Source organism: Larimichthys crocea, chromosome XI, assembly GCF_000972845.2.
Source record: "Larimichthys crocea isolate SSNF chromosome XI, L_crocea_2.0, whole genome shotgun sequence".
NCBI lineage: Eukaryota > Metazoa > Chordata > Actinopteri > Sciaenidae > Larimichthys > Larimichthys crocea.
In genome coordinates, this window is record NC_040021.1 from 16,124,273 (window position 1) to 16,135,167 (window position 10,895).

Below are 10,895 nucleotides of genomic sequence, written 5' to 3' on the forward strand. Positions count from 1 at the left end.
GAAGCAATGGTAAGACATCTTTTCCATCTGTATTGTTGTTTCAAAAGTAATTCCAAATATGACACTGGAAACATGTCACTGTGTGACTTCCTTTGATTTTAGAATGTACCTGAAATTGTGACGGCCAAAGTTGGTGGAAAGATCTTCCCCTTTGGGGAATCATCATCTGGGAGTCCACTCAAAAGGTAAAATTTTCTTCCCTCAGCTGTAAGAGCATGTCAGGACTGTGGCAGCTTGTATTGTATTTTGTTAATGTTACTCATAACTTTACCTAATGTGCTTCATAACATGTGATCAAACTTTCTTCAGTCAAAACAGGTTAGTATCTGTGAAGTTGGTGTGTGATAAATATGTGAGGCATAAATAATCAAAGTGACACTTTTTATTCAAAGGGAGTCACAGCAGAGGTTCTTTCAGTGCTGGGTTACCTCCTGTGAAAGCACACGGTGGACAGAGTGCTTCAGAGCGTAATGACACATTTAAATGTCGACTTTGCTCTCATATGAATCTGTGCTGTTTTGACAGGTGCTGATATCGATGCCCTTGTGTTGGCCACTGATTTATTCAGCACGGCAACTTCTTTACCTCCTTCTTCGACAAACTGAAATCTCAGAAGGAGGTCAAAGACATACGTGTAGTGGTTCGGTATATATCATACTATGCTCAACATACAAGTCAAAGGACATTTTTCTCTCTAATGCAAGTGACTGACCATGTTGTTGTCTTTAGGCAATTAAAGACGCATTTGTCCCGGTCATCAAAATGACCTTTGATGGGATTGAGGTCATTTGGCTTGAGATTAAGTAACAACTCTACTGTCTGCAGTGTGCTTCCATCAAAGCTTTGTTTGCACATGTCTTAATCTCAGTTTTTGTGGTCCTGTTATTTCTAGATGGACTTAGTGTTTTCCCAGGTGCAACGGCGGAGCATCACTGTTCACCTGAACCTGCTCGATGACAGCTGGTTTAACGGCATTGATAAGCACTGTGCCAGAAGTCTAAATGGTAAGCATCAGATGCAAGAACACACCTGCTGGTAAATCCTGCAGTATCAGTACCTGGCAGCTGTACTTACAGGAATGTTTTTGTCATGTGTGACAGTGTACCATATTCTGTATTTGTGTTTGACACTTTTTAATGTGACTTTCTCTGTTAATCTGATTCTGTTTTTTGTAGGCTACAGAGTTTCAGAGGAGATCCTCCGTCAAGTTCCTGACGTTGAGAACTTTCAGATGGTTTTGAGAGCCATCAAGCTGTGGGCCAAAAGTGAGTGAAACACACACACAACTAGAATGTTTGTATTAATCTTAATGTAAAATAAGCAATATTATATTATATTATATTTCAGAGACATGATATTTAATTGTACTAAATCAATATAGGACAGGCTGTTGTTTACATTAACATCATGAACTGGAGATCTTAATCTCTCATTCTCTTATTTCCTTTCAGGACGTAACATTAATTCTAACTCACTGGGGTTCTTGGGCGGTGTATCATGGGCCATAATGGTGGCCTGGATCTGCCAGCTGTACCCAAATGCTGCACCGTCCACCCTGGTAAAGAAGTTCTTCTGGGTCTACACCAGATGGTGAGTTGTCCTATTTCAGGAGTAAAAAAAAACATTGAATTGAGTTAAAAGTCACTAGACACTGAAATCCACTGCAGTCAGAGTCACCTTACTTCATCATGAATGGGTCTAGTTAATGCCTTGTTAACAAAACAGTTAATAAAAACAGACCATTTGAGCTCGCTCTCTATATACAGACTACATCATTAAAACAGTATGCACTTACTCAACTCAACTCAACTCAACTCAAACTTTATTTATAAAGCACATTTAAAAAACAACTGAGGTTGACCAAAGTGCTGTACAGGTTTATTACAAATAAGAGGCAGGTTTCTTACATTTTGGAGTGTCCCATACTAAAGTGATGTGATAATATTCTGCTAATCTCTCTCCTTGGTTGTTGATCCAGCACCACCAACTTAATTATCATCTGTTACACTTCATTGGAATAACGGGTTAAGACAAATGCTAAGATACTTAAGTTTGGTAAAAAGCCAGGGAGAAAAAGTGCGTTTTAGGGAGGATTTAAAAACCTCAAATGATACAACAGATCGGATGTGCCAGGGCAAATTATTCCAGAGCCTAGGGGCCGCTGCCACAAAGGCTTGGTCACCTTTGGTTTTTAGTTTTAATTTAGGGGCAACCAGTAGCAGCTGGCTAGAGGATCTCAGTGTTCTGGCGGGGGTGTGGATATGAAGAAGCTTGGTTAAATACTGGGGGGCTAAGCCATTACGAGCTTTAAAAACAAACAATAAAATTTTAAAATCTATTCTAAAAGCAACCGGTAACCAGTGTAGTGACGCCAGGACAGGGGATATGTGGTCACGCTTGCGTTTGCCGGTAAGGAGACGGGCAGCAGTGTTCTGTACCAGCTGCAAGTGGTGTAGGAGTGAGCGGTCCAGGCCAAAATAAAGTGAGTTACAGTAATCCAGTCTTGTATTAATAAAAACATGGATCACAGTTTCTAAATCTTTACATGGCAGGTATCCTTTTACTTTCAATAAAATCCTCAAATGATAAAAGCTATTTTTCACGACCGAGCTAACCTGGCGATCAAATTTCAGCCTGTCATCAAATATTACTCCAAGATTTTTTTTACAGATGACCGAATGTTTGAAGTAGGGTGCTCAGAAGGCCAGCAGGAAAGTCTGCTGAACCACATCCAAACATGATTTTAGTCTTACTTTCATTTAGATTCAAAAAGTTTGAGGTCATCCAGGATTTAACATCGTTTAGGCAGTCAAGCAATGTCTGTACAGAATGTCAAAGGCAAATAGATCTGAACATCATCAGCATAAAAATGAAAAGAAAGATTATACTTGAAAATTGACCATAATGGTAGCATATATAGCAAGAAGAGAATTGGCCCGAGGATAGAGCCTTGGGGGACCCCGGAAGTAAGATGGGCTGAGGATGCACAGAGAAACTGATCAGTCAAGTAATACTGGAACCATGAGAGAGTTAAGAGAATCGTGCTAAGAGAATCCCATGATCCACAGTGTCAAAGGCAGCTGTCAAATCAAGGAGCACTAGCATAGCAGGATTTCCTCAGTCAACAGTTACCATCATTAAAAACTCTCAGCAGTGCTGTCTCAGTGCTATGTGATGGTTTAAAGCCAGACTGAAACTTCTCATAGATGTCATTGGCCACTAGGAATGATTGGATCTGAATAAAAACCACTTTCTCTAAAATGTTAGATAGAAATTTTAGAAAGTTTAGAGATAGGCCTGAAGTTAGACAGCACAGAGGGATCTAGATTTTTCTTTTTGATAAGAGGCTGCACAACAGCATGCTTGAGAGCAGCTGGAACACATCCGGTGCTAAGACAGGAATTAATAAATAAAAGTATGTCAGGGCCCACCGTACTTAATACCTCTTTAAGGAGACGAGAGGGGATGCTGTCTGAAGAACAGTTTGTAGGTCGCAGATGTTGAACTACATTGGCCAGTGCAGGGAGGGATACAGGTTTGAACTGATCAAAAGCAGCATGTAAAGGAGGAACGGTGAGGTCAGAGCAATAAAAAGTTAAAAATTTGAGGAAATTCTCACAAAGGGTGAGTGAGGGTACAACTGGAGAGTTATCATTAATAAACAGTATGCACTTACATGTAATGTAAATTTATATCAGTTGTGAAAATATAGCTGATGGAGGAGATTGTACGGGGTATGTAGTCCCTCAGCTGATATCCACTGACTGTTCGCAGTGCTAAATGCATTGCGGGCCAGTTAACTTCAGCGTAACATAGTTGATGTAATCTCACAACTTTCATGTTTGCTCTGATGCAAAATCGGTCTGTCAGAAACAGGCAGTGCAGCTTCAGTGACTGTGCTGCTGCCAAGATTTATTAAAACCATGTTAAACTCCTAACTTCCAGAATACTACAAGGATTTATTCTGTAAACAAAGTTTGGATTTTGATTTACTCAGACTTCAACAAGCTTTCCCTCTATCATTCACAGGCCTTAATATCACTGAAGAAATTCACCATAAGAAAGCTCCCTGGTCTAAACTCTTTGAACCAGTGAAACTTCCTTATAACTGCACACAAATCTTCTCTTATCTACTACCATGTGCCACATATGGCAGACATCTTCACATACAGTATACATGTTGAGCTTCATAGAAGGCTTGTTGTAAGGTAGACTGATAGAGCTGGGTGAATGTCACACCTTTCACCACAAGAGGGCAATGAAGCCTTTCTGCTGGCCTCTTCCTCACCTGCATAAACACAAGTGGAGTATAAGTCTGACTGCCACAGTGTATTCCTTCAGTACTCCTTTATACTGTATAGCCAGTGCGGTAGCTGGTCACTCTCTTCACAGTGTCTTTATGGCACCCATGGGTGACCTTTTGGGGGGAGGGGTGTTTCATGCTACTCCATGAACTTGTAGTTCTTACAACTCTGTTCCTTCTTGTATCTCCTACAACAAACGGAGGCACGGACTGGTCGGCGAGCTTCACAAATTACATCGTTGAGCTCAAGAGAAGAAACTCCAGCCATTCCCTCTCATCCTCTCCCCCTCTATTCCCCACCCTTCCCTCACCCCATTTATCTCTCCCCTCCTCACCCCCTCTTAGACTCTTTATTTGCTCTGCAAGCTTCAGGTGAAGACAAGCTTCTTAAAAAGGGGTTAAGTCAGGGCAACTGGACTGTTTTAGATCCGTGAAGATGTTTCGCCTCTCATCCAAGAAGCTTCTTCAGTTCTGACTGACTAGTGGGGAGTCTGTGTATTTAGCTTGTAGATCCGCTCATTGTTCCACTTAGTTCGTTAGTGCTCATTCTTGTGTGATGACTGTTGTCAGAGTCGTTGATGGTTACCTGAGGTCTGGTGTGAACGACAGTCTTTCCGGTCACCTGAGCTTGGGTGTGGCCGATGGACGTTAGAGTCACATGAGGTTAAGTGTGAAGTGCTGTTCAGTCTCTTGGGGAGGGATGAAAGGACAGCATTGTAGGTTGGTGATAAGTGGTGTCTGAGGCCTCCTCCTCTGTTGAGTGAAGGTTACTCTACTTTTACATAGATAGCCTCCTTCATTCCTCTTTCCCTGTCCAAGATGCAAACTTCATTGTCATTAAAGGAGTGTCCTTGTCCGCACTCTTAAGAAAGAGTGAGGACCTTCATCTCCGGAACGATCCCCTTGCTTGGCCATGGGTTAAGGCGTTTCTCCAGGCTACTGAGTGGCCACACCTGGCTTTCCATCACTTGCCAGGAACACGGTGCTCCTGACAATTTTAATCTTTTATGGGAGCGCAGTGAGGACAGACGGTTCTTTGTAAGGGTTTAACTTACTGCAAAAAATTTAGCTGCTTCATACTGCCTCGGTTTTGTATACTCAGTTCAATAAACTCTGCATGCTGTCCTTTCATCCCTCCCCAAGAGACTCAACAGCACTTGACACTTAGCCTCATGTGACTATAACGTCCATCGGCCACACCAGACCTCAGGTGACCATCAACGACTCTGACGACAGTCGTCACACAACAATGAGCACTAATGAACCAAGTGGAACAATGAGTGGATCTACAAGCTAAACACACAGACTCCCGACTCCCCACCAGTGTCAGAAACTTCTTGGGTGAGAGGCGAAATGTCTTCACGGATCTACAACAGTTCAGTTGCCCCAGACTTAACCTTTTTTGAAAAAATCTCTGAGGAGCTTGTTTTCCTCCATCACGACAAGAGAACTTCTGGTAGTGCAGGATTATTGTATATATTATTATATGAGTTTGATGTTGTTTGGGGGTCTCTTCATTATTACAATAAATGTGAAGTAATTTGATTGAATTATGAGTGTTTTATTGAATTTAATAACGTCTGTTGTCCTCTGGGGTCAAAATGACCCTGCAGCAATGGTCACACCATACTGTAAATGAATGTTGACATGTTTCATATGTCAGGTAATGAGTTGGAATAAAGTCAACTAAAAATATGTAATGGAGAATTGGTGGATATTTATACTTTATGCTATAAATAACAGTTAAACAATGGACAAAATGTGCAATTATATCCTGCCATTCAAAAAATTGTGATTGATTAAAAAACAGTGTCCTCACTAACCCTTGGCATACACCGCTCAAATAGTAGAGGAAGACAAAAGGTGTATGGCAATCGGGAGGACATTACAGTGAGTGCTGGACTGTGTGCGTTGCGCAGGCGGTTGTGTGTGTGGTGCTAGAGCACTGTAGAGCACTGTACATCACACATTACGAAGAGCGACTGGAGGATGAAAAGTGAATTATTATCAAGATTGAAGGAGACAAAAAATGTAAATGACTTTCCAAGATCATGAAAAGATAATCCATTTTTGATTTTGGGGCTGTTTCTTAATTGGAAAGAACAGGATTGGACCACTTTCTTCATGTGCCACTCATGTGCCCTGATACATGATTCATTTAATTTTGATGCATCATCAACATGTATATTAAAATCAACTGCTAAACTGGTTAGCTTCGATGTTAATAGCATATCGGAACTAGAGAGTATTTCTTCAATGAAAGAAGAGCTAACAGCACTGAGGGCTTTTCTCTAACTGGTTTCGGCAAGACATTGATTCAATGATATAAAAATACATACATCATTTTCACACTCATTGGTTTGACTGGTTCATTGATCCAATCTTTGGAAGTTTGCCATTAAGACAGATGGTTTAACCAATCACCTGCCAAGTATTTTTTTGAAAGTCCAGATGGTTCCTTATAATAAACATATCAGTCATATTTTTCAAACATATCAAACATGTTTCAGGTGTGTTAGGATGTCTGCGTGTCAGCTGGAGGCTTGAGGCAGAGGTTAAGTTCAGATTGACTAGGTGTTTATTTCACCAACACTGAACACATTTTAATAAATATAGACTTTACATACATACTGTACATAAATACTGTGGACCATCTGTTTAAACAAAAAAGTGGTCATGACAACAGCCGCTGGTGCTGGAAACTGGCTGCCTTATATAACCTGCTACTTGAAATGACTTGGACACTAAAACATTAAACACAACAAAATAACTTAAATGCATTTACACTATTGTACTATCAATTAGTCTGTATGATCTTACTGCTTTACACATTGCAAAAGGAAATCATCAAAACCTAATAAACAGATTAACACTCCCCTGACACTAATCAACACACGGTAAATCCTGAAACCTTCAAATTAAGGCTCAGGTACCCTGGAGACTGTTTTAATCTGCACACTATGGAGACAAGGGAGGTGAGTGACTTGAACAGAAACATTTAACTTCATGTTATTGCACAGTCAAGCTACATTTAACACTACCCTTCTAACTTTAACACTGAGGAAATTTAATTCAGCCTACTTGGTAAGGCCAAGGTGAATGTTTCTCTTACAGGCCCAGCTGCCAATCAGTCCCAGCTGAGAGGCAGCACAACACCCACAAACGCACTTTTAATCACATTAAACAGGTAAACAATCTCAATAAAACATGTGTCCCTTTGGTTTGTGGCTCATTTTTTTAAACAGTGTTTTCTACTCATTGTGATATCAAAATACAAGTGATGAAGACATTCATGGCAAGGTGTCTCTGTAGAAATGAAGACTGCAAATGTCATTGTCGCTTATTGTTGTGACAAGGAGCAGGATATTTGACATGCTTCAGTCTGACAAGATTAAGATTAAAACAATTCAGTGATCAACATTTTGATATAATGACATTTTATTCCATACTGTGGCCTTGCAGTGAATCTTACAGAAAAATGCCTCCAAAATGAAATGTATAAACAGAAATCTCAACACTGTAAAATGCAACTTTGTGGCAAGAAGGCTACTTTTTTTTTTTTTTTTCATCCTGAAGTTTAGGCTGAAGTTAAAACTAGTATGAAAAAAACATTTGGCCTCTTCTCACACTGCACTTTGCTTGACACAGCAAAGAAACCATTGTGGTGCAGTGCAAGCCATTGGAAATATTTGGTTTCAGAGCTCTGTGCTTCTGTTGCCGTGTTGTGTATGAAAGGGACATGTTGTCAAGCCACGGCCGACAGTAAGTTACACATGCCCCGTAATTTGTTTGTGAAAATTGATATTGATTTGGGGACAATGACATGGTGGGATAGCTGTGTTTCAGTGTTGCCATGCATATTTTGTTTGTCTTGTCTATTTGCTACCAGGAAACCACAGCCCTGTTGTTATTTTGCAGATATACACAATGCACTAGTTTACTTAGATGTGTAGATAGTGCCTATCTGACAAAGACACTTGTGTAGAGTCATCTCATCCAACGCAAAATCTAACCGTATCAAAGTTATAATTAAACTGATCGCTCATCCAAGGAGTTAAGGACATCTCTTGGGTGTCTTGTAGGTCTACGGTATGAAAGACATATATCTCTGGATGACAGGCCCATGAGTTTGTGGTATCTAATATGTTTTACCACACGTTTGTGTTCATTTCCCTCCAATTGTATGTCATTTCTGAGCAAAACATGAAACTGTAACAATAGTAGTAGGAAACCGTAGTAATGTGAAATCAATATTAATCATTATACTATACAGGGTATTACATAGATATGTTATAAATACAATTGGAAGTGGGCTAAAGAAAATTAGAACAGGCCATTGTTAACTTTGGGTAACATTATGGACTGGAGATGTAAATCATCTTTATCATCTTATTTCCCTGAAGCATGTAACATTTACTCTAATGTGCTGGGCTTCTTGGACGTTCTATCATGAGCCATACTGGAAGCCACAATTTGTCAGGTTTACCCAGATGCTACATCATCCCATTTAATTTGTGAGGAAACACCAACTCTGTCACTATTTGCTAAGCCCTTCTGGCTAATAAAGGTGGCCATTTTCTCAGAAAACATGTAGTTAGATAGTTTTCTTTATGTAATTTAGAAATTCTGTATCAATTGGCAAAAACAAATATTTATACTCAGCATTAGAAATATTTTTATTTCTTAAAAAACACATTTACATGCTGTAATCAAAGCCATAATCAGTCAGAAGTTGACTCCTTTATGAATCTCAAGCTAATTCTTTAAGCACACCTCAATGGTAGTTCTTTAAATTGGTGTATGAGCAGATTTGATTGGATAATGATGTGTTGAAATGACAGCTAATTAAGATGCATACTGAATGATCTATGCTGCATGTATCTGGCATCGACTAACCTGCAACAGCAGCTGACAAAGTAACCTGCAGGCCAGCCAGTCTACCAGCCAGATCAGCCCTGTGAGTTTGGATGACTTGGCTGACGTTATCCGTTCAAGTTACATGAACTAGCATTTAATGCACATCAGCAAGGAAGCTAACGTTAGATAACATTAGCCAGCTAAGCCAATTAAAACTACAATATTATATTATTGCACATGTTAAGGTAATGTAGTGAAGTGAAGTACAAGTGTATTCAGCTGCTCAAAGATGAAAATGTGAGTGTTATGATTTGAATGATTTCGTTCACATTTTGTCCTATTTATGTTCTGTGTTGTATGTCTCAATCTGAATTATGTAGACTTTACCTGTTTTTACATTGCACAACTTAACTGATATGGTTTTGTTGTGTAAATTGATCTCATGATCTTATTATTTTTGAATTTTTATTGACTGCGCAGGCTTGTAATTATTAACAGAAAATGTAGACATTAGATTTAATATTAAACGCACAATCTCATATTCATTATATGACACATTTAAAACAGTCAACATCTTTTAAAATGGTTAGATTGGTTATATTTAAAGTTTATAATGACTTAATGAAGACCTTTATTTAGTGATTTTACTTATTGTGCTGTAGCTTATTTCGAACCCACCAGCCAGCAGGGCCTGTCTGTGTGGACTTTGCATGTTCTCCTTGTGTCTCCATGAGTTTTCAGTGTATTCCTGCTTCTTCCAAAGACCGGTAAAATGAATTGCACAAACCAAGCTCTTGCAAAAATTGTAAGAAAATAAGCTCTCCATGTGTCCACACCCACCAAAAACATTACAACATCCACAATTTCATGGGCCACAAAAAGCATCACCGTTTGGCCTTTCAGAAACTTTATCAAAGAAGTTCAAAGTCCATGAAAAAACAAATCCAGAGACACCTGCTCTAAGGAGTCCTCTGCTGGTGTCTCGCTCAGTAAGAGTCCATCTCTCAGTGTGAGCTCACAAAACACTAAGAGACCCAGTGATACTCAGCTTGAATCATTGGGCAAAAGATTCAGACCTTATCTGGTAAGCTGAACAATCGTTGAAGGCGTTCTATTAAGTTGCCATACACTATTAAAGTTAAACTGATCTAAAGATGTTCCTGTTCTGTGACTAACCTTACTGTCTGTTCCTTCCTTCCCAGAATCCGCCCACTGTGGAGGTTTCTGAGGTGCCTCCCAACTGCACCAGGCCTGTCACAGTGAAGAAACAGACCATCAAGTTCCAGCTCCTCAGGTACAGCGCAGAGTTAAGATAGAAACTTCCTTATAGCTGCACACAAATCTTCTCTTATCTACTACCATGTGCCACATATGACAGACATCCTCACACACAGTATACATGTTGAGCTTCATAGAAGGCTTGTTGTAAGGTAGACTGATAGAGCTGGATGAATGTCACACCTTTCACCACAAGAGGGCAATGAAGCCTTTCTGCTGGCCTCCTCCTCACCCGTAGAAACAGTGGTGATGACAACTTGGTGACAGTAAAACCTGATGCAGATCAGAGTTAAGGGAGCTTATGTACCTTCACTAATCTTTTTATAAATGGTTCTCATAGAAAGAAAATCTAGATATTGAATGCTTGTATTTTTCACCTTGGTTGGTTTGCAGGCCAGATAATAGTAGTGAGGTGCTGATGAATATTTGTGTGATGCATTCGTAAAGATAATCTATC

At 39.7% G+C, this 10,895-nt stretch overlaps 1 protein-coding gene across 3 annotated transcripts; it reads left to right on the plus strand.

Annotated features, from left to right (window-relative positions):
• The first annotated feature begins 570 nt into the window (after positions 1-570).
• On the plus strand, positions 571-10,454 carry LOC109141016 (poly(A) polymerase type 3). Of its 3 annotated transcripts, none has more exons than XM_027283900.1 (4): positions 571-1,004; positions 1,176-1,265; positions 1,452-1,590; positions 10,363-10,454. In XM_027283900.1, coding segments are annotated over exons 1-4 (342 nt in total). In that variant the 5' UTR covers positions 571-892; the 3' UTR covers positions 10,364-10,454. The 3 variants fall into 3 exon arrangements, with proteins under 3 accessions (XP_027139701.1, XP_027139699.1, XP_027139698.1); XM_027283898.1 differs by lacking the exon at positions 10,363-10,454 and adding an exon at positions 4,030-4,691; XM_027283897.1 differs by lacking the exon at positions 10,363-10,454 and adding an exon at positions 4,507-4,691.
• The last annotated feature ends 441 nt before the right edge of the window (positions 10,455-10,895 follow it).